The sequence below is a fragment of the Oncorhynchus clarkii genome, chromosome 29, assembly GCF_045791955.1.
Source record: "Oncorhynchus clarkii lewisi isolate Uvic-CL-2024 chromosome 29, UVic_Ocla_1.0, whole genome shotgun sequence".
In the NCBI taxonomy this organism is placed as follows: domain Eukaryota; kingdom Metazoa; phylum Chordata; class Actinopteri; order Salmoniformes; family Salmonidae; genus Oncorhynchus; species Oncorhynchus clarkii.
The window spans coordinates 33125379-33148357 of NC_092175.1; the positions used below are offsets into that span (position 1 = coordinate 33125379).

The following is a 22979-nucleotide window of genomic DNA, read 5'->3' on the forward strand; positions in this document are numbered from 1 at the left end:
CGTGAGCCAACATCAGTATCTCTAGTTGGAGCGTAACTGGAACGACAATTTGAGATACACTGGGCCAATCGTCTTGCCCAGAAGTGGCGCGAGAACGCCATCTCTGTCAAACTAACCCACACAAACTTTATCAAACACCTCCTCTGGGCGCATCTCAGCAAATACAGGGGAGAGGGAAACATCTTTAAACTGTTCCGCAATCAGCTGCTTCCTAGACATCGAAGTTTCCACTTTAGGCACCCTCTCTTCCTTCAGCGGTACTACAAACTCACACATCTTTTGGGTTTTCAAAGGAGAGGTCAACCCAGGTTTAGCAAAATCAGGATGGCCCATAAATATCTTAGACAGCTCGACCATGGTGAGATTGCTGACATCCTCCTCAACAATAGACTTGATCCTGGCGACTTTCTTAGAAAAAGCATGTGTAACAGCACACGTTGGGAACACTCTAGGGTACTTTACTGATAACCTAATTCCTCTTCTCTGGGTTCCTTACAAAACGACAGGATTTTGCACGACCTTCCCTCCAGCCAAAATGTTTCCCAAAATTAATGAGACCCCTTCATCGGTAGGCTAGGCTTCAACGGAACCAGAAAAAAGATCAGACTTGAGTTCCATATTATACAAAATAACTTCCATGCAACTTATCTCCATGCTTGTACTAACACACTGTAGCCATTTGCTGAAGTGTCAGACAAAGGCAAAACACCCTCCAAAATGAAGGATTCTCACTGGCTGCTTAACAGCATCGCCACTCTGCAGAGACACAAACCCGTTTGAAACAAAGGGTTCATCTGATCTAAAATCTTGTTTAGGAGTTACACTGCTCCCAACCAGAGACTTAATGGGCTGGAGTGCTCCCACAAGAAGAAACTGCTTTTTTTCTCTCATTTTTTGGCTTCAACTTAGGACACAGAGACAATGTGTCCTTTCTCATGGTTGTAATGACTAACTGGCGGATACGAAAACCCAGTTTTCTGCCGATCTTTATCTTTGGGCACTGTAGAAATGGACTGAAACCTCGCAGTAGGAGGTGACTTCTCTGGATTGGTTTGTGTGTAAGGATAACTACTGGATGTGTTGTATGTGAAGGTAGTTTGAACACTAACTAATCTGCAAGAACTGCAGCTTTCTCAAGAGTGAGATCCTTGTGCACATAAATGTAGGTTGCACCCTTTCGTGAAGGGAATTTCTTAACTGCTTGAGATTTATGAGTGTCTTTAAATCCTCAAGGTCCATGACCTCTTGAGAACCACACCACCGATTAAAAAGCCATGCTTGTTCCCTTCAAATTCAACATGCTCTGTGATTGTCTTTTGTATTTTACAGAACTGTTGTCTGAATGCCTCTGGGACCAACTCATAAGCCTGAAGGATAGGCTGAAGGATAGGCTGAAGGATAGGCTGAAGGATAGGCTGAAGGATAGCCTGAAGGATAGCAGCTTTAACAGTGTCATAATCGGAACTCTGTTCAAGAGATAAAGCGCCGCACACTGTCTGAACCTTTCTCAAAAAGAACACTTCGGAGGAGCAGTGACCAACTATCTCGCAGACATTTTAGGTATGTGGCAATTCGCTCAAAGTAAAATATACATCCACCTCTTTTTCATTGAAAGGCGGTACAAGCCGGCTGTTGCGACCGGCTGTTGTGTTTCCAGATCTACAGTGCATTCGGGAAGTATTCAGACCCCTTGACTGTTTCCACATTTTGCTACGTTACAGCCTTATTATAAAATTTATTAAAACAATTATGATAATCTAGCGTCATACACAAGACTCAAGGCTGTAATCACTGCCAAAGGTGCTTCAGCAAAGTACATAATACAGGGTCTTGAATTCTTGAATTTCTGTTTTATATTTTTTATAAATTAGCAAACATTTCTAAACTTGCATTTGCTTTGTCATTATGTGGTATTGTGTGTAAAAGTAATTTAATCAGTTTTATAATAAGGCTGTAACAAAATGTATAAAAGTCAAGGGGTCTGAATACTTTCCGAATCCACTGTATCGCTTGTAGGCGAATGGCATGCTCACGTTCCTGATGTTTTTCCCTGTGCTCAAGCTCATTTATTTTGCTTAAATTTTGCCTTTAGTTCTACCTCTCTCAGTTGCACGTCTATGGGGTGTACTCTACCCCCCGTAGGACCCTTTCCATCAACCTCTCTCTGTGGAAGGATTTCCTCCTCCACCAAAGCAGTACCAATCAACTCTGACTACTGCTTTTGGATCGCCAGGTGCCACCTTGATATCATAATGCTTTGAAATGCCATGCAGATTCACCTTTGTACTTTTAGCTAGCATCTCCCATGTAGGGTTTTCCACAAATGCTTCCAACTTAAAGTCCATGGCTTTAATTTTAAGCCTGTGTGTTCAAGCAGCTTGCAAAAGGATTTCACCAATCTTATAACCCATTTGGGTTGATGTCAGTAACAGAAACTCTACCACAAAAGTGTATTTTGAACACAAATATCTGGGCACAGCAGAGCTTCATAGTAGGTGATTAGAGTGACTACCATACTCAAGGGTAACTATATCTGACAGTTGTGGCTGCTTTGCGTGATGTTTTGTTGTTTCTACCATCTTGCCTTTGTGCTGTCGTCTGTGCCCAATAATGTTTGTACCATGTTTTGTGCTGCTAACATATTGTGCTGCAGCCATGTTGTGTTGCTACCATGTTGTTGTCATGTGTTGTTGCTACCATGCTGTGTTATCATGTGTTGCTGCCATGCTATGTTGTTGTCTTAGGTCTCTCTTTATGTAGTGTTGTGGTCTCTCTCTGGTCGTGATGCGTGTTTGTCCAATATATTTATTTATAATCCGAGCCCCTGTTCCCGCAGGAGGCCTTTTGCCTTCTGTCTGCTGCTGGAAAAACATGTGTTATGGCTTTACACCCCCTGCTATACTGTGGATAAAGAGTTACCCATCTACTAGAACACAGAGGGTGTTCTTAAAATGGAAGACTCTCCAACATAATCCAGGTAGAATCAGGAATTCCCCAGGGCAGCTGTCTATGCCCCTTACTTTTTTCAATCTTTACTAACGACATGCCACTGTCTTTGAGTAAAGCCAGTGTGTCTATGTATGCGGATGACTCAACACTATACACGTCAGCTACCACAGTGACTGAAATGACTGCAACACTTAACAAAGAGCAGCAGTTAGCACACAGCTCAGACACCCATGCATACCACACAAGCCATGCCACCAGAGGTCTCTTAACAGTCTCCAAATCCAGAACAGACTATGGGAGGTGCACAGTACTACATAGAGCCATGACTACACGGAACTCTATTCCACATCAGGTAACTGATGGCAGCAGTAGAATCAGATTTTAAAAAACAACACCTCATGAAACAGTGGGGACTGTGAAGCAACACAAACATTAGCACAGACACATACACACACATGTAACATATGCTTTATACACATACGTACACATGGATTTTATGTGTACGAGTTATGTGGTAGTGGAGTAGGAGCCTGAGGGCACACAGTGTGTTGTGAAATCTGTTATACAATTTTAAAAACATTACAATACATTTAGAACTGCCTTACTTTGTCCGGACCCCAGGAAGAGTAGCTGGTGCCTTGGCAGCAGTTAATGGCGATCCGTAATAAATACAACATACATAGAAATAAGTTGCATTTGCCAAGTATTTCAAGAAACTGTAAAACATATCAAGTAAGTATTTTTATATTCCACAAGTATGAACTGTTTTGTACAGATAATTATCAAATCCAATTTTTATAGTCACTTGCGCCGAGTACTACATGTGTAGGCCTTACAGTGAAAATCTTACTTACGAGCCCCTAACCAACAGTGCAGTTTAAAAAAAATGCGGATAAGAATACGAGATGAAAGTAACAAGTAATTAAAGAGCAGCAGTGAAAAAAATTGCAATATATACAGGGGGGTGCCGGTACAGAGTCAATGTGCGTGCACCGGTTGGTTGAGGTAGTATGTACAGTTGAAGTCGGAAGTTTACATACACTTAGATTGGAGTCATTAATACTTGTTTTTCAAACACTCCACAAATTTCTTGTTAACAAACTAGAGTTTTGGCAAGTCGGTTAGGACATCTACTGTGTGCATGACACAAGTAATGTTTCCAACAATTGTTTACAGACAGATTATTTCACTTCATCACAATTCCAGTGGGTCAGAAGTTTACATACACTAAGTTGACTGTGCCTTTAAACAGCTTGGAAAATTCCAGAAAATTATGTCATGGCTTTAGAAGCTTCTGATAGGATAATTGATATCATTTGAGTCAATTGGAGGTGTACCTGTGGATGTATTTCAAGGCCTACCTTCAAACTCAGTGCCTCTTTGCTTGACATCATGTGAAAATCAAAAGAAATCAGCCTAGACCTCAGATTTTTTTGGGGTAGATTCTGATTCATCCTTGGGAGCAATTTCCAAATGCTTGAAGGTACCATGTTCATCTGTACAAAAAATAGTACGCAAGTATAAACACCATGGGACAAACAGCCGTCAAACCACTCAGGAAGGAGACGCGTTCTGTCTTCTAGAGATGGACATACTTTGGTGCGAAAACTGAAAATCAATCCCAGAACAACAGCAAAGGACCTTGTGAAGATGCTGGAGGAAACAGGTACAAAATTATCTATATCCACACTAAAACGAGTCCTATATCAACAGAACCTGAAAGGCAAGGAAGAAGCCACTGCTCCAAAACCGCCATAAAAAAGCCAGACTACGGTTTGCAACTGCACATGGGGACAAAAATCGTACTTTTGGAGAAATTACCTCTGGTCTGATGAAACAAAAATATAACTTTTTGGCTATAATGACCATCGTTATGTTTGGAGGAAAAAGGGTGAGGCTTGCAAGCCAAAGAACACCATCCCAACCATGAAGCACGGGGGTGGCAGCATCATGTTGTGGGGGTGTTTTGCTGCAGGAGTGACTGGTGCACTTCAGAAAATAAACGGCATCATGAGGCAGGAAAATTATGTGGATATATTGAAGCAACATCTCAAGACATCAGTCAGGAAGTTAAACTTGGTCGCAAATGGGTCTTCCAAATGGACAATGGCCCCAAGCATACTTCCAAAGTTGTTGCAAAATGGCTTAAGGTCAACAAAGTCAAGGTATTGGAGTGGCCATGATAAAGCCCTGACCTCAATCCTATAGAAAATGTGTGGTCAGAACTGAGAAGGTGTGTGCGAGCAAGGAGGCCTACAAGCCTGACTCAGTTACACCAGCACTGTCAGGAGGAGTGGGCCAAAATTCACCAAACTTATTGTGGGTAGCTTGTGGAAGGCTACCCGAAATGTTTGACCCAAGTTAAACAATTTAAAGGCAATGCACCCAAATACTAATTGAGTGTATGTAAACTTCTAACTCACTGGGAATGTGATGGAAGAAATACAAGCTGAAATAAATAATTCTCTCTACTATTATTCTGACATTTCACATTCTTAAAATAAAGTGGTGATCCTAACTGACCTAAGACAGGGTATTTTTACTAGGATGAAATGTCAGGAATTGTGAAAAACTTTGTTTAAATGTATTTGGCTAAGGTGTATGTAAACTTCTGACTTCAGCTGTAAAGGTAGGTAGAGTTATTAAAGTGAGTATGCATAGATGACATTAGCAATGCTAATAGTCTGTGTAGCCATTTTACTAGATGTTCAGGAGTCTTATGGCTTGGGGTTAGAAGCTGTTTAGAAGCCTCTTGGACCTGGACTTGGCACTCCAGTACCGCTTGCTGTGCGGTAGCAGAGAGAATAGTCTAAGACTAGGGTGGCAGGAGTATGACAATTTTTAGGTCCTTCCTCTGACACCGCCTGGTATAGAGGTCCTGGATGGCAGGAAGCTCGAATGGCCCCAGTGATGTACTGGGCCATTCGCACTACCCTCTGTAGTGCCTGTGGTCGGAGGCCGAGCAGTTGCCATACCAGGCAGTGATGCAACCAGGATGCTCTCGATGGTGCAGCTGTAGAACCTTCTGAGGACCCATGCCAAATATTTTTATTGTCCTGACGGCGAATAGGTTTTGTCATGCACGCTTCACAACTGTCTTGGTGTGCTTGGACCATGTTAGTTTGTTGGTGATGTGGACACCAAGGAACTTGAAGCTCTCAACCTGCTCCACTGCAGCTCCATCGATGAGAATGGGTTCATGCTCAGTCCTCTTTTTCCTGTAGTCCACAATCATCTCCTTTGTCTTGATCACGTTGAGGGAGAGGTTGTTGTCCTGGCACCACACGGCCAGGTCTTTGACCTCCTCCCTATAGGCTGTCTCGTTGTTGTCGGTGATCAGGCCAACCACTGTTGTGTCATCGGCAAATTTAATGATGTTGTTGGAGTCGTGCCTGGCCGTGCAGTCATGAGTGAACAGAGAGTGCTGGAGGGGGCTGAGCACGCACCCCTGAGGGGCCCCTGTGTTGAGGATCAGCGTGGCGTATATGTTGTCAGGAAGTTCAGGATCCAGTAGCAGAGGGAGGTGTTTAGTCCCAAGGTCCTTAGTTTATTGATGAGCTTTGAGGGCACTATGGTATTGAACGCTGAGCTGTAGTCAATTAATAGCATTCTCACATAAGTGTTCCTTTTGTCCAGGTGTGAAAGGGCAGTGTGGAGTGCAATAGAGATTGCATAATTTGTGGATCTGTTGGGGCGGTATGCAGATTGGAGTGGGTCTAAGGTTTCTGGGATAATGGTGTTGATTTGAGCCATGACCAGCCTTTCAAAGCACTTCATGGCACAAGCTATACTCAAGTTACAAATGCTGGTAAGTACTGAATTACCTGAATTACAGGTACCTCAGCCAAGACAAATAAACACAATCATTCACCTCGTTGTAAGGTTAGTATATATCCAGCCCGGGGAGACTATAGATGCTGACTTTTTCCCCCTGCTATGTCCGGTGGAGGACTGGCTGCAGTGTGATCAGTCTTCCACTGGGTGGTGCTGGTCTAGCTCCCCTGTCTGTCGGTCTGGTTTGTGAACTGGGCCAGGGATGCGGGTAGCTTATCAAAACTACGAGCCTTTTTCTGATCAGATGAACTCATTTCTTGCAACAAGAAACATAGTTAAGCTACAAGGGCAAAGCCATGAAAACTATATGTGAGGGGCAGAGACATTAGATATCTTATCACAATCATACACTGATACAAGTCATGTTATAGGGACTGTGGAAAACTAGACGAGGGAGGGAGGGAGGGAGATATGTTGGAGAGGGAGGGAGAGACAGAGTGAGATGTTGGAGAGGGAGAAAGAGGAGGGGATATGTGACCATGACACAATCACACTGGTTTCCTCCCCCTAAGGCTGGCCTGCTTTTAGTCTGCCAGTTCATAAAGACTTCAGTGGGCTGAGGCAATGGTTGGCTAGGACACTGGGCTGGGAAATAAACCCACCTCACTAACCACAGTAAGAACCTACACTGAAAGGGTCTGCAGCCGAACCATGAACTGTCCATTATACAACACACCAGGTGAAAGTGCTTCAAAGACAGATAACCATTCTCACATAACCCCCAGGTGGCAGGGAAGAGAACTGCCTGTCATGACTTCATTAACATTGTGTGAAAGTGTGAAGTAAAACTGTGCCGGTGCCCTAGTGTCTACATGCTTCCGGATTCTGAGGCCAGAATCTGTTTCTCCCACCATAATCATTCACAACAATCTCAATATATTCAGCTCAGTGTTGTAATGTGAGGGGACTCAATCACTCATGCTGCTCTACTATCTTACCTCTGCTGCTGGGCGTCTCCTGGGGGTGGAGTCTGGTTGAAGCGGACAGCGGTGCGACAGTGTTCTTCTCTGGAGCATGTGTTTTGGTGGTGCTCTTCTTTAGAGCTTCTCTTATGGCCGTGCTGCTAGCCACAGGGGATGGAGTGACGGTCCTGTGGAAAGGGGATGGTGTATAGATGCTAGGGACAGGGGACCGAGTGGTACTGGGGACAGGGGACCGAGTGGTACTGGGGACAGGGGACCGAGTGGTACTGGGGACAGGGGACCGAGTGGTACTGGGGACAGGGGACCGAGTGGTACTGGGGACAGGGGACCAAGTGGTACTGGGGACAGGGGACCAAGTGGTACTGGGGACAGGGGACCAAGTGGTACTGGGGACAGGGGAGGGTGAGACACTGGGGACAGGAGATGTTTTGACACTGCTTGGGACAGAGGACAGTGTGATGGGGCTAGGGACAGGGGACAGTGTGATGGGGCTAGGGACAGGGGACAGTGTGATGGGACTAGGGACAGGGGACAGTGTGATGGGACTAGGGACAGGGGACAGTATGACGGTCTTCTCTGAAGCGTGTGATTTGGCAGTGCTCTTTTCTAGAGCAGCTCTGATGGCATTACTGCTGGGGATAGGAGACGGTATGACACTGCTGCTGGGGACAGGAGATGGTGTGACACTGCTGCTGGGGACAGGAGATGGTATGACACTGCTGCTGGGGACAGGAGACGGTGTGACACTGCTGCTGGGGACAGGAGATGGTATGACACTGTTGGTTACAGGGGATGGTGTTATGATGCTAGGGAAAGCAGGCGGTGTGATGGTTTTGGGGACAGAAAACGGTGTGATGGTAGGGACAGGGGTTATGGTCTTGGGGACATGAGACGGTGTGTCAGTGGGGACAGGGGATGGAGTGGAGCTTGGTACAGAGGACGGTGTGATGGTCTTGGGGATAGAGGACAGTGTGGTACCCAGCCTCAGGTTGGAAGGGCCAGCTCTGGGGTGAGGTCTGTAGGACAGGAGGACTGGAGTTTCCTGTGGACCACCTACTTCTACATCCTGCTCCAACTCAGCCTGCTGGGGGAACAGGAAAGAACAGTCAGATTCATATGCATCATTTTATATATAACACTTCTTCTACCTGAAACAAATGTCTTTATGTTACTGGAAGGTTTGATGGGATGCTTCCAGGACATATGCAGTGACATCAACACACTCCACCCCCCCCCCCCCCCACTGTAGCAGCAGCACCAAATACAACTACATCAGCAGTACCTAATCAGTCCCCTCTCCTGATCTCACAAACAAATATCAATCACAAATAACCACTGCCAGACGTCTGAGTCACTGAGCTATTTGTACGGTTAAGAATTCTGAATCCTGAATTCTACAAAACAAATCATCTGTTAAAACATAGAATCTCTGTCTCTTGGTCCAACCAGATGAAATAAAAGTGTGGGGTTGTGCATTGGGACATTGACATGGGTTGGGCAGAGACGTGCAGTGGCATGTTTGCGATGAGTCTTGGGTAAGGATGAAGTGATAGAGGGAGAGTTTTGTCCTGCGGTTCAGCTTGGCTGCATTAGGAGAAGAGAGGAAAGGAGAGCTCCCCTGCCCAAACCTCAGGAGACAATCCCACAATCCCATCCATCTGTGACTGACGCACTCCTCGTCTCTGGTGTTTCAGTTCCCTGATCAAGTTTAATAACCATCTGCTCCAGGGGAGTGTGTGTAAGTTCCTCTTACACACACACACACACACACACACACACACACACACACACACAATAAAAATAACCCCTTTCCCCAGTCCCACCCCAGTCCCATTGCAACCTGTGGTAGAGAGTGATGACGGACATACTGGAGGGCCGCTACAGTTCAGCTGCTCCCCCAAACAGACAAAGAAATAGGGATGAGACGGCAAGGCCAGGCACGGCTTGAACAGAGAGACAGGAGAGAGAGGTTAGAGAGACAGGAGAGAGAGGTTAGAGAGACAGGAGAGAGAGGTTATAGAGACAGGAGAGAGGGGTTAGAGAGGTTAGAGAGACAGGAGAGAGAGGTTAGAGAGAAAGGTGAGAGAGGTTAGAGAGCAAGGAGAGAGAGAGGTTATAGAGCAAGGAGAGAGAGGTTAGAGAGAAATGAGAGAGAGGTTAGAGAGACAGGAGAGAGAGGTTAGAGAGACAGGAGAGAGGGGTTAGAGAGGTTAGAGAGACAGGAGAGAGAGGTTAGAGAGACAGGAGAGAGGGGTTAGAGAGGTTAGAGAGACAGGAGAGAGAGGTTAGAGAGAAAGGAGAGAGAGGTTAGAGAGCAAGGAGAGAGAGGTTAGAGAGCAAGGAGAGAGAGGTTAGAGAGCAAGGAGAGAGAGGTTAGAGAGAAATGAGAGAGAGGTTAGAGAGACAGGAGAGAGGTTAGAGAGACAGGAGAGAGGTGTTAGAGAGGTTAGAGAGACAGGAGAGAGAGGTTAGAGAGACAGGAGAGAGAGGTTAGAGAGACAGGAGAGAGGGGTTAGAGAGGTTAGAGAGACAGGAGAGAGAGGTTAGAGAGAAATGAGAGAGAGGTTAGAGAGACAGGAGAGAGAGGTTAGAGAGACAGGAGAGAGAGGTTAGAGAGACAGGAGAGAGAGGTTAGAGAGACAGGAGAGAGAGGTTAGAGAGACAGGAGAGAGAGGTTAGAGAGGTTAGAGACAGGAGAGAGAGGTTAGAGAGGTTAGAGAGACAGTAGAGAGAGGTTAGAGAGACAGGAGAGAGAGGTTAGAGAGACAGGAGAGAGAGGTTAGAGAGACAGGAGAGAGAGGTTAGAGATACAGGTTAGAGAGAGAGGAGAGAGAGGTTAGAGATACAGGTTAGAGAAACAGGAGAGAGAGGTTAGAGAGACAGGAGAGAGAGGTTAGAGATACAGGTTAGAGAGAGAGGAGAGAGAGGTTAGAGATACAGGTTAGAGAGACAGGAGAGAGAGGTTAGAGAGACAGGAGAGAGAGGTTAGAGAGACAGGAGAGAGAGGTTAGAGAGGCAGTACAAAAGGGAGAGAGATGTTAGAGAGAGGCAGTACAAAAGGCAGATAGAGGTTAGAGAGAGGCAGTACAAAAGGCAGAGAGAGGTTAGAGAGAGGCAGTACAAAAGGCAGAGAAAGGTTAGAGAGAGGCAGTACAAAAGGCAGAGAGAGGTTAGAGAGAGGCAGTACAAAAGGCAGAGAGAGGTTAGAGAGAGGCAGTAGAAAAGGCAGAGAGAGGTTAGAGAGGCAGTAGAAAAGGCAGAGAGAGGTTAGAGAGAGGCAGTACAAAAGGCAGAGAGAGGGCGGGTGCCACTGTCCAGAAGCAATGCGTGATAGCTTTTCAAGCTGTAACCTGCCACTACTTTTTATTTGTCATCACATACACATACTGTTCATGTGCAGTTTTACAGGGTCGGCCATAGCAGTACCTCCCCCCTGGAGCAAATTACATTAAAGTGCCTTGCTCAAGGGCACTTCAACAGATGTTTCACCTTGTCGGCTTGGGGAATTGAACCAGCAACCTTTTGGTTACTGGCCCAATGCTCTAACCACTAGGCTACCTGTAGCCCGTAATGTGTTACTTTCTCAACCCCATATCTGGCCAGAAATACTAGGAGTTTAACATTGTGCTTTCCTGTTTACATGACAATTGATCGTGTGCCACAGATGATATGATTATCACTGTTCAGGAAGTGACAATAAAATACCTTTCCAGGCACTAACTCAACCTTACTCAGAAACTGTGCATAGCGTTATACCTTAAAGGGGCAATCTGCAGTTGCAACGTACATTTTTGGACTTCTAAATGAATTCTAAATTAATGATATTCTTGAAGAATATGACATATACAGTGGGGCAAAAAAGTATTTAGTCAGCCACCAATTTTGTTCTCCCACTTAAAAAGATGAGAGAGGCCTGTTATTTTCATCATAGGTACACTTCAACTATGACAGACAAAATGAGAAAAAAAATCCAGAAAATCACATTGTATAATTTTTAATGAATTTATTTGCAAATTATGGTGGAAAATAAGTATTTGGTCAATAACAAAAGTTTATCTTAATACTTTGTTATATACCCTTTGTTGGCAATGACAGAGGTCAAATGTTTTCTGTAAGTCTTCACAAGGTTTTCACACACTATTGCTGGTATTTTGGCCCATTCCTCCATGCAGATCTCCTCTAGAGCAGTGATGATTTGAAAATAACAGGCCTCTCTCATCTTTTTAAGTGGGAGAACTTGCACAATTGGTGGCTGACTAAATACTTTTTTGCCCCACTGTATGGCTGACCCTGTAAAAACAAACTGTCGGAAAGGGTCTATTTTACTCCAATGTTTGTAAACAAAGTAAATCTATTGTAAACAAACACTTTATAGACTCAAAACATGACTAAAACTATAATTTTGATATCATGGATGGTCAGTCCTTCTATCCATAGCTCTGTCTATGAATTTGTGGTTATATGTCTCAAGCCCCATCACTCAGCTGTTTACTAAAACAAGTCCTGGAATGACCACCTTGTTATTGAACTCCGGATAGGCCCTTTAACTCTGTGTTAAATTAATGTAGCGTGTATGTCATAAGAGGTACCACACTAGTATAACTTTTACTAACTTTTACTAACTTTTAAAAGAAAGTGAATCATAAAAACAAATGCCCTCATAATGTAATATAGTATAAGACAAACCCTTTACAGAACCCAAACTCAGAAATCTGTTCTAACACTTACTTTTTCCACTGCTGCAGGTGGCTGCTGCTCTCTCACTGCCCCCTGTGGGTTGAACACACAAACACAGGCATTACAGAGAGAGCCAAGACACAGACAGTAACGTGCAGTACACAAACATACCTGTAGAGGGGGCAATGTCTTCACTTCCTCACTGTTCTCCTGTTGGAAAAGCAGGAACATGTCAGTTGAGCTGCCAGATTCAAAACACACTTGACATTTTCGGACAAGAACCTGCTAGGTGTTTGACATTTTTTGAATCAGTATTCTTACTTAGAAAAATGTAAGCACGCTGAAGACCACATAGGCATGTTTAATTTAGATGAATTTCTTATGTGCTTATTCAGACTATTCTACACAGAACAAAAACACGTATATACGCAACATGTTAAGTGTTGGTCCCATGTTTCACTGTGATAACAGATCCCAGAAATTGTACGTATGCCCCAAAACATTCTCAAAAATGTGCACAAATTTGTTTACATCCCTGCTAGCGAGCATTTCTCCTTTGCCAGGATAATCATTAAAACAGCATGATCATTACACAAGTGCACCTTGTGCTGTGGACAATAAAAGGCCATTCAAAAATGTTCCGTTTTGTCACACAACACAATGCCACAGATGTCTCAAGTTTTGAGAGAGAGTGCAGTTGGCATACTGACTGCAGGAATGTCCACCAGAGCTGGTGCCATAGAATATAAATGTTATTTCTCTACCATAAGCCACCTCCAACATCGTTTTTGAGAATTTGTCAGGACATCCAACCAGCCTCACAACCGCAGACCATGTGTATGGCGTCTTGTGGGCGAGTGGTTTGTTGGTGTCAATGTTGTGAACAGAGTGCCCCATGGTGGCGGTGGGGTTATGGTATGGGCAGGCACAAAATATGGACAACGAACACAATTGCATTTTTCGACGGCAATTTGAATGCACAGACATACCGTGACAAGATCCTGAGGCCCATTGTCGTGCCATTCATCCGCAACCATCACCTCATGTTTCAGCATGATAATACACGTACCGATGTCGCAAGGACCTGTAGACAATTCCTGGAAGCTGAAAATGTCCCAGTTCCTCCAAGTCCTGCATACTCACCAGACATGTCACCCATTGAGCATGTTTGGGATGCTATGGATCGACGTGCATGATCTCGTGCTCCAGTTTCCGCCAATATCCAGCAACTTCTCACAGCCATTGAAGAGGAGTGGGACAGCCTTCCACAGGCCAGACTCAACAGCCTGATCAACTTTATGAGAAGGAGATGTGTCGCGCTGCATGAGTGATATGGTGGTCACACCAGATACTGACTGGTTTCCTGTTCCATGCAACTAGCTTCTTCTCTTTGTTTTATATATCTGTGACCAACAGATCTGTATTCCCAGGCATGTGAAATCCATGATTAGGGCCTAATGATTTGTTTTTATATTATTGACTGATTTCTTTATATGAACTGTAACTCAGTTAAATCTTAGAAATTGTTGCATGTTGCGTTTATATTTTTGTTCAGTATATAAACATTTGTGAACTTATGTTTGAAGGATCAGCCGTGGGTTCCTGGAAGGAGCCACATCTGAGTGGTCAATGCTGTGCTCAGAGTGGAGGATCATGGTCAATACTGTGCTCTACAGAGTGGAGGATCAGGGTCAATACTGTGCTCTACAGAGTGGAGGATCATGGTCAATACTGTGCTCTACAGAGTGGAGGATCAGGGTCAATACTGTGCTCTTCAGAGTGGAGGATCATGGTCAATCCTGTGCTCTTCAGAGTGGAGGATCAGGGTCAATACTGTGCTCTACAGAGTGGAGGATCATGGTCAATACTGTGCTCTACAGAGTGGAGGATCATGGTCAATACTGTGCTCTACAGAGCGGAGGATCAGGGTCAATACTGTGCTCTACAGAGTGGAGGATCAGGGTCAATACTGTGCTCTACAGAGTGGAGGATCATGGTCTATACTGTGCTCTACAGAGTGGAGGATCATGGTCAATACTGTGCTCTACAGAGTGGAGGATCATGGTCAATACTGTGCTCTACAGAGTGGAGGATCATGGTCAATACTGTGCTCTTCAGAGTGGAGGATCATGGTCAATCCTGTGCTCTTCAGAGTGGAGGATCAGGGTCAATACTGTGCTCTACAGAGTGGAGGATCATGGTCAATACTGTGCTCTACAGAGCGGAGGATCATGGTCAATACTGTGCTCTACAGAGTGGAGGATCAGGGTCAATACTGTGCTCTACAGAGTGGAGGATCATGGTCTATACTGTGCTCTACAGAGTGGAGGATCATGGTCAATACTGTGCTCTACAGAGTGGAGGATCATGGTCTATACTGTGCTCTACAGAGTGGAGGATCATGGTCAATACTGTGCTCTACAGAGTGGAGGATCATGGTCAATACTGTGCTCTACAGAGCGGAGGATCAGGGTCAATACTGTGCTCTACAGAGTGGAGGATCAGGGTCAATACTGTGCTCTACAGAGTGGAGGATCATGGTCTATACTGTGCTCTACAGAGTGGAGGATCATGGTCAATACTGTGCTCTACAGAGTGGAGGATCATGGTCAATACTGTGCTCTACAGAGTGGAGGATCATGGTCAATACTGTGCTCTTCAGAGTGGAGGATCATGGTCAATCCTGTGCTCTTCAGAGTGGAGGATCAGGGTCAATACTGTGCTCTACAGAGTGGAGGATCATGGTCAATACTGTGCTCTACAGAGCGGAGGATCATGGTCAATACTGTGCTCTACAGAGTGGAGGATCAGGGTCAATACTGTGCTCTACAGAGTGGAGGATCATGGTCTATACTGTGCTCTACAGAGTGGAGGATCATGGTCAATACTGTGCTCTACAGAGTGGAGGATCATGGTCTATACTGTGCTCTACAGAGTGGAGGATCATGGTCAATACTGTGCTCTACAGAGTGGAGGATCAGGGGCAGGTGAGACAGTGTCCACCCTGGCTCGCACTTGCTATGTGCACAGGGTTGCCATGACAATGCAGAAAATCTTCTCCCTCTTTTTAAGATAGCGTGAAAACGGAGTTAACCCCCCCACATCCACAACAACAACCCCTCCTTCACACACACTTATGCACAAAACATGTGACAACCACACTTCTCAATTTAAAATAATACTCTACCTCCTACATATTTAATTAAAACAGCTCATTTATACATATAAATTGGCACATACACACATTAATGACTCACACAGACACACAGACACACAGACACACAGACAGACAAGAACACACACACAGACAGAGCGTGACAGAGCGAGACAGAGCGAGAGAGCGAGACAGCGAGAGAGCGAGACAGCGAGAGAGAGAGAGATTAACACATACACACATTAATGGCTCACAGAGACACACAGACACACAGACACACAGACAGACAAGAACACACACACAGACAGAGCGTGACAGAGCGAGAGAGCGAGACAGCGAGAGAGCGAGACAGCGAGAGAGAGAGAGATTAACAGGAATTGGACCAAAAAAGTGGAGAGAATGGAAAGGACGGGATAAAGGGAGAGAAGAGAGGAGGGTGTGATTGAAAGGACGGGATAGAGGGAGAGAAGAGACGAGGATGTGATTGAAAGGATTGGATAGAGGGAGAGAAGAGAGGAGGGTGTGATTGAAAGGAAGGGATAGAGGGAGAGAAGAGAGGAGGGTGTGATTGAAAGGACGGGATAGAGGGAGAGAAGAGACGAGGATGTGATTGAAAGGATGGGATAGAGGGAGAGAAGAGAGGAGGGTGTGATTGAAAGGACGGGATAGAGGGAGAGAAGAGAGGAGGGTGTGATTGAAAGGACGGGATAGAGGGAGAGAAGAGACGAGGATGTGATTGAAAGGATGGGATAGAGGGAGAGAAGAGAGGAGGGTGTGATTGAAAGGACGGGATAGAGGGAGAGAAGAGAGGAGGGTGTGATTGAAAGGACGGGATAGAGGGAGAGAAGAGACGAGGATGTGATTGAAAGGACAGAGGGAGAGAAGAGAGGAGGATGTGATTGAAAGGACAGAGGGAGGGAAGAGAGGAGGGTGTGATTGAAAGGACGGGATAGAGGGAGAGAAGAGATGAGGAATTTTGGATGGGATAGAGGGAGAGAAGAGAGGAGGTGATTGAAAGGACAGAGGGAGAGAAGAGAGGAGGATGTGATTGAAAGGACGGGATAGGGGGAGAGAAGAGACGAGGATGTCATTGAAAGGACGGGATAGAGGGAGAGAAGAGACGAGGATGTGATTGAAAGGATGGGATAGAGGGAGAGAAGAGACGAGGATGTGATTGAAAGGATGGGATAGAGGGAGAGAAGAGAGGAGGATGTGATTGAAAGGACAGAGGGAGAGAAGAGAGGAGGATGTGATTGAAAGGACAGAGGGAGAGAAGAGAGGAGGATGTGATTGAAAGGACGGGATAGACGGAGGGAAGAGTGGAGGGTGTGATTGAAAGGACAGAGGGAGAGAAGAGAGGAGGGTGTGATTGAAAGAACGGGATAGAGGGAGAGAAGAGAGGAGGGTGTGATTGAAAGGACGGGATAGACGGAGGGAAGAGAGGAGGGTGTGATTGAAAGGACAGAGGGAGAGAAGAGAGGAGGGTGTGATTGAAAGGACAGAGGGAGAGAAGAGAGGAGGGTGTGATTGAAAGGACAGAGGGAGAGAAGAGAGGAGGATGTGATTGAAAGGACGGGATAGACGGAGGGAAGAGTGGAGGGTGTGATTGAAAGGACAGAGGGAGAGAAGAGAGGAGGGTGTGATTGAAAGGACGGGATAGACGGAGGGAAGAGTGGAGGGTGTGATTGAAAGGACAGAGGGAGAGAAGAGAGGAGGGTGTGATTGAAAGAACGGGATAGAGGGAGAGAAGAGAGGAGGGTGTGATTGAAAGGACGGGATAGACGGAGGGAAGAGAGGAGGGTGTGATTGAAAGGATGGAATAGAGGGAGAGAAGAGAGGAGGATGTGATTGAAAGGACAGAGGGAGAGAAGAGAGGAGGATGTGATTGAAAGGACAGAGGGAGAGAAGAGAGGAGGATGTGATTGAAAGGACGGGATAGACGGAGGGAAGAGTGGAGGGTGTGATTGAAAGGACAGAGGGAGAGAAGAGAGGAGGGTGTGATTGAAAGGACGGGATAGACGGAGGGAAGAGTGGAGGGTGTGATTGAAAGGACAGAGGGAGAGAAGAGAGGAGGGTGTGATCGAAAGAACGGGATAGAGGGAGAGAAGAGAGGAGGGTGTGATTGAAAGGATGGGATAGACGGAGGGAAGAGAGGAGGGTGTGATTGAAAGGACAGAGGGTTAGAAGAGAGGAGGGTGTGATTGAAAGGACAGAGGGAGAGAAGAGAGGAGGGTGTGATTGAAAGGACAGAGGGAGAGAAGAGAGGAGGATGTGATTGAAAGGACGGGATAGACGGAGGGAAGAGTGGAGGGTGTGATTGAAAGGACAGAGGGAGAGAAGAGAGGAGGGTGTGATTGAAAGGACGGGATAGACGGAGGGAAGAGTGGAGGGTGTGATTGAAAGGACAGAGGGAGAGAAGAGAGGAGGGTGTGATTGAAAGAACGGGATAGAGGGAGAGAAGAGAGGAGGGTGTGATTGAAAGGACGGGATAGACGGAGGGAAGAGAGGAGGATGTGATTGAAAGGACGGGATAGACGGAGGGAAGAGAGGAGGGTGTGATTGAAAGGACAGAGGGAGAGAAGAGAGGAGGGTGTGATTGAAAGGACAGAGGTAGAGAAGAGAGGGGGGTGTGATTGAAAGGACGGGATAGAGGGAGAGAAGAGAGGAGGATGTGATTGAAAGGACAGGATAGAGGGAGAGAAGAGAGGAGGATGTGATTGAAAGGACGGGATAGACGGAGGGAAGAGAGGAGGGTGTGATTGAAAGGACAGAGGGAGAGAAGAGAGGAGGGTGTGATTGAAAGGACAGAGGTAGAGAAGAGAGGGGGGTGTGATTGAAAGGACAGGATAGAGGGAGAGAAGAGAGGAGGGTGTGATTGAAAGGACGGGATAGAGGGAGAGAAAAGAGGAGGATGTGATTGAAAGGACAGGATAGAGGGAGAGAAGAGAGGAGGGTGTGATTGAAAGGACGGGATAGAGGGAGAGAAAAGAGGAGGATGTGATTGAAAGGACAGGATAGAGGGAGAAAAGAGAGGAGGATGTGATTGAAAGGATGGGATAGAGGGAGGGAAGAGAGGAGGGTGTGATTGAGAGGATGGGATAGAGGGAGAGAAGAGAGGATGGTGTGATTGAAAAGACGGGATAGAGGGAGAGAAGAGAGGAGAATGTGATTGAAAGGACAGGATAGACGGAGGGAAGAGAGGAGGATGTGATTGAAAGGATGGGATAGAGGGAGAGAAGAGAGGAGAATGTGATTGAAAGGACAGGGGGAGAAAAGAGAGGAGGATGTGATTGAAAGGATGGGATAGAGGGAGAGAAAAGAGGATGGTGTGATTGAAAAGATGGGATGGAGGGAGATGAGGATGTGATTGAAAGGACAGGATAGAGGAAGAGAAGAGAGGAGGATGTGATTGAAAGGATGGGATAGAGGGAGGGAAGAGACGAGGATGTGATTGATAGGACAGAGGGAGAGAAGAGAGGAGGATGTGATTGAAAGGACAGAGGGAGGGAAGAGAGGAGGGTGTGATTGAAAGGACGGGAAAGAGGGAGAGAAGAGACGAGGGTGTGATTGAAAGGACGGGATAGACGGAGGGAAGAGTGGAGGGTGTGATTGAAAGGACAGAGGGAGAGAAGAGAGGAGGGTGTGATTGAAAGGACGGGATAGACGGAGGGAAGAGTGGAGGGTGTGATTGAAAGGACAGAGGGAGAGAAGAGAGGAGGGTGTGATTGAAAGAACGGGATAGAGGGAGAGAAGAGAGGAGGGTGTGATTGAAAGGACGGGATAGACGGAGGGAAGAGAGGACGGTGTGATTGAAAGGATGGAATAGAGGGAGAGAAGAGAGGAGGATGTGATTGAAAGGACAGAGGGAGAGAAGAGAGGAGGATGTGATTGAAAGGACAGAGGGAGAGAAGAGAGGAGGATGTGATTGAAAGGACGGGATAGACGGAGGGAAGAGTGGAGGGTGTGATTGAAAGGACAGAGGGAGAGAAGAGAGGAGGGTGTGATTGAAAGGACGGGATAGACGGAGGGAAGAGTGGAGGGTGTGATTGAAAGGACAGAGGGAGAGAAGAGAGGAGGGTGTGATCGAAAGAACGGGATAGAGGGAGAGAAGAGAGGAGGGTGTGATTGAAAGGACGGGATAGACGGAGGGAAGAGAGGAGGGTGTGATTGAAAGGACAGAGGGTTAGAAGAGAGGAGGGTGTGATTGAAAGGACAGAGGGAGAGAAGAGAGGAGGGTGTGATTGAAAGGACAGAGGGAGAGAAGAGAGGAGGATGTGATTGAAAGGACGGGATAGACGGAGGGAAGAGTGGAGGGTGTGATTGAAAGGACAGAGGGAGAGAAGAGAGGAGGGTGTGATTGAAAGGACGGGATAGACGGAGGGAAGAGTGGAGGGTGTGATTGAAAGGACAGAGGGAGAGAAGAGAGGAGGGTGTGATTGAAAGAACGGGATAGAGGGAGAGAAGAGAGGAGGGTGTGATTGAAAGGACGGGATAGACGGAGGGAAGAGAGGAGGGTGTGATTGAAAGGACAGAGGGAGAGAAAAGAGGAGGGTGTGATTGAAAGGACAGAGGGAGAGAAGAGAGGAGGGTGTGATTGAAAGGACAGAGGTAGAGAAGAGAGGGGGGTGTGATTGAAAGGACGGGATAGAGGGAGAGAAGAGAGGAGGATGTGATTGAAAGGACAGGATAGAGGGAGAGAAGAGAGGAGGATGTGATTGAAAGGACGGGATAGACGGAGGGAAGAGAGGAGGGTGTGATTGAAAGGACAGAGGGAGAGAAGAGAGGAGGGTGTGATTGAAAGGACAGAGGTAGAGAAGAGAGGGGGGTGTGATTGAAAGGACGGGATAGAGGGAGAGAAGAGAGGAGGATGTGATTGAAAGGACAGGATAGAGGGAGAGAAGAGAGGAGGGTGTGATTGAAAGGACGGGATAGAGGGAGAGAAAAGAGGAGGATGTGATTGAAAGGACAGGATAGAGGGAGAAAAGAGAGGAGGATGTGATTGAAAGGATGGGATAGAGGGAGGGAAGAGAGGAGGGTGTGATTGAGAGGATGGGATAGAGGGAGAGAAGAGAGGATGGTGTGATTGAAAAGACGGGATAGAGGGAGAGAAGAGAGGAGAATGTGATTGAAAGGACAGGATAGACGGAGGGAAGAGAGGAGGATGTGATTGAAAGGATGGGATAGAGGGAGAGAAGAGAGGAGAATGTGATTGAAAGGACAGGGGGAGAAAAGAGAGGAGGATGTGATTGAAAGGATAGGATAGAGGGAGAGAAAAGAGGATGGTGTGATTGAAAAGACGGGATGGAGGGAGATGAGGATGTGATTGAAAGGACAGGATAGAGGAAGAGAAGAGAGGAGGATGTGATTGAAAGGATGGGATAGAGGGAGGGAAGAGAGGAGGGTATGATTGAAAGGACGGGATAGAGGGAGAGAAGAGAGGAGGATGTGATTGAAAGGACGGGATAGAGGGAGAGAAGAGACGAGGATGTGATTGATAGGACAGAGGGAGAGAAGAGAGGAGGATGTGATTGAAAGGACAGAGGGAGGGAAGATAGGAGGGTGTGATTGAAAGGACGGGAAAGAGGGAGAAAAGAGACGAGGATGTGATTGAAAGGATGGGATAGAGGGAGAGAAGAGAGGAGGATGTGATTGAAAGGATGGGATAGAGGGAGAGAAGAGACGAGGATGTGATTGAAAGGACAGAGGGAGAGAAGAGAGGAGGGTGTGATTGAAAGGACGAGATAGAGGTAGAGAAGAGAGGAGAATGTGATTGAAAGGACAGGATAGACGGAGGGAAGAGAGGAGGATGTGATTGAAAGGATGGGATAGAGGGAGAGAAGAGAGGAGAATGTGATTGAAAGGACAGGGGGAGAAAAGAGAGGAGGATGTGATTGAAAGGATGGGATAGAGGGAGAGAAGAGAGGATGGTGTGATTGAAAAGACGGGATGGAGGGAGATGAGGATGTGATTGAAAGGACAGGATAGAGGAAGAGAAGAGAGGAGGATGTGATTGAAAGGATGGGATAGAGGGAGGGAAGAGAGGAGGGTGTGATTGAAAGGACGGGATAGAGGGAGAGAAGAGAGAAGGATGTGATTGAAAGGATGGGATAGAGGGAGAGAAGAGAGGAGGGTGTGATTGAAAGGACGGGATAGAGGGAGAGAAGAGAGGAGAATGTGATTGAAAAGACAGAGGGAGAGAAGAGAGGAGGATGTGATTGAAAGGACAGAGGGATGGAAGAGAGGAGGGTGTGATTGAAAGGACGGAATAGACGGAGGGAAGAGAGGAGGGTGTGATTGAAAGGACAGAGGGAGAGAAGAGAGGAGGGTGTGATTGAAAGGACAAGATAGAGGTAGAGAAGAGACGAGGATGGGATAGAGGGAGAGAAGAGAGGAGGGTGTGATTGAAAGGACGGGATAGAGGGAGAGAAGAGAGGAGGGTGTGATTGAAAGGACGGGATAGAGTGAGAGAAGAGACGAGGATGTGATTGAAAGGATGGGATAGAGGGAGAGAAGAGAGGAGGATGTGATTGAAAGGACAGAGGGAGAGAAGAGAGGAGGATGTGATTGAAAGGACAGAGGGAGGGAAGAGAGGAGGGTGTGATTGAAAGGACGGGATAGAGGGAGAGAAGAGACGAGGATGTGATTGAAAGGATGGGATAGAGGGAGAGAAGAGAGGAGGATGTGATTGAAAGGACAGAGGGAGAGAAGAGAGGAGGATGTGATTGAAAGGACAGAGGGAGAGAAGAGAGGAGGATGTCATTGAAAGGACGGGATAGAGGGAGAGAAGAGACGAGGATGTGATTGAAAGGATGAGATAAAGGGAGAGAAGAGACGAGGATGTGATTGAAAGGATGGGATAGAGGGAGAGAAGAGAGGAGGATGTGATTGAAAGGACAGAGGGAGAGAAGAGAGGAGGATGTGATTGAAAGGACAGAGGGAGAGAAGAGAGGAGGATGTGATTGAAAGGACGGGATAGACGGAGGGAAGAGTGGAGGGTGTGATTGAAAGGACAGAGGGAGAGAAGAGAGGAGGGTGTGATTGAAAGGACGGGATAGACGGAGGGAAGAGTGGAGGGTGTGATTGAAAGGACAGAGGGAGAGAAGAGAGGAGGGTGTGATTGAAAGGACGGGATAGAGGGACAGAAGAGAGGAGGGTGTGATTGAAAGGACGGGATAGACGGAGGGAAGAGAGGAGGGTGTGATTGAAAGGACAGAGGGAGAGAAGAGAGGAGGGTGTGATTGAGAGGACAGAGGGAGAGAAGAGAGGAGGGTGTGATTGAAAGGATGGGATAGACGGAGGGAAGAGAGGAGGGTGTGATTGAAAGGACAGAGGGAGAGAAGAGAGGAGGGTGTGATTGAAAGGACAAGATAGAGGTAGAGAAGAGAGGGGGGTGTGATTGAAAGGACGGGATAGAGGGAGAGAAGAGAGGAGGATGTGATTTG

General features: G+C 46.5%; 1 protein-coding gene across 2 annotated transcripts in view; it reads right to left on the reverse strand.

Moving 5' to 3' along the window:
* The window catches only part of LOC139388133 (mucin-2), a 77828-nt gene that overhangs the window by 24379 nt on the left and 30470 nt on the right, over positions 1–22979 (reverse strand). For both annotated transcript variants that reach the window (XM_071134715.1, XM_071134714.1), the window contains 3 exons: positions 12555–12593; positions 12435–12476; positions 7722–8790 (listed from right to left, as the gene is read on the reverse strand). In XM_071134715.1, the coding sequence (XP_070990816.1) occupies positions 7722–8790; positions 12435–12476; positions 12555–12593 (1150 nt within the window). The remainder of the gene's footprint in view (positions 1–7721; positions 8791–12434; positions 12477–12554; positions 12594–22979) is intronic.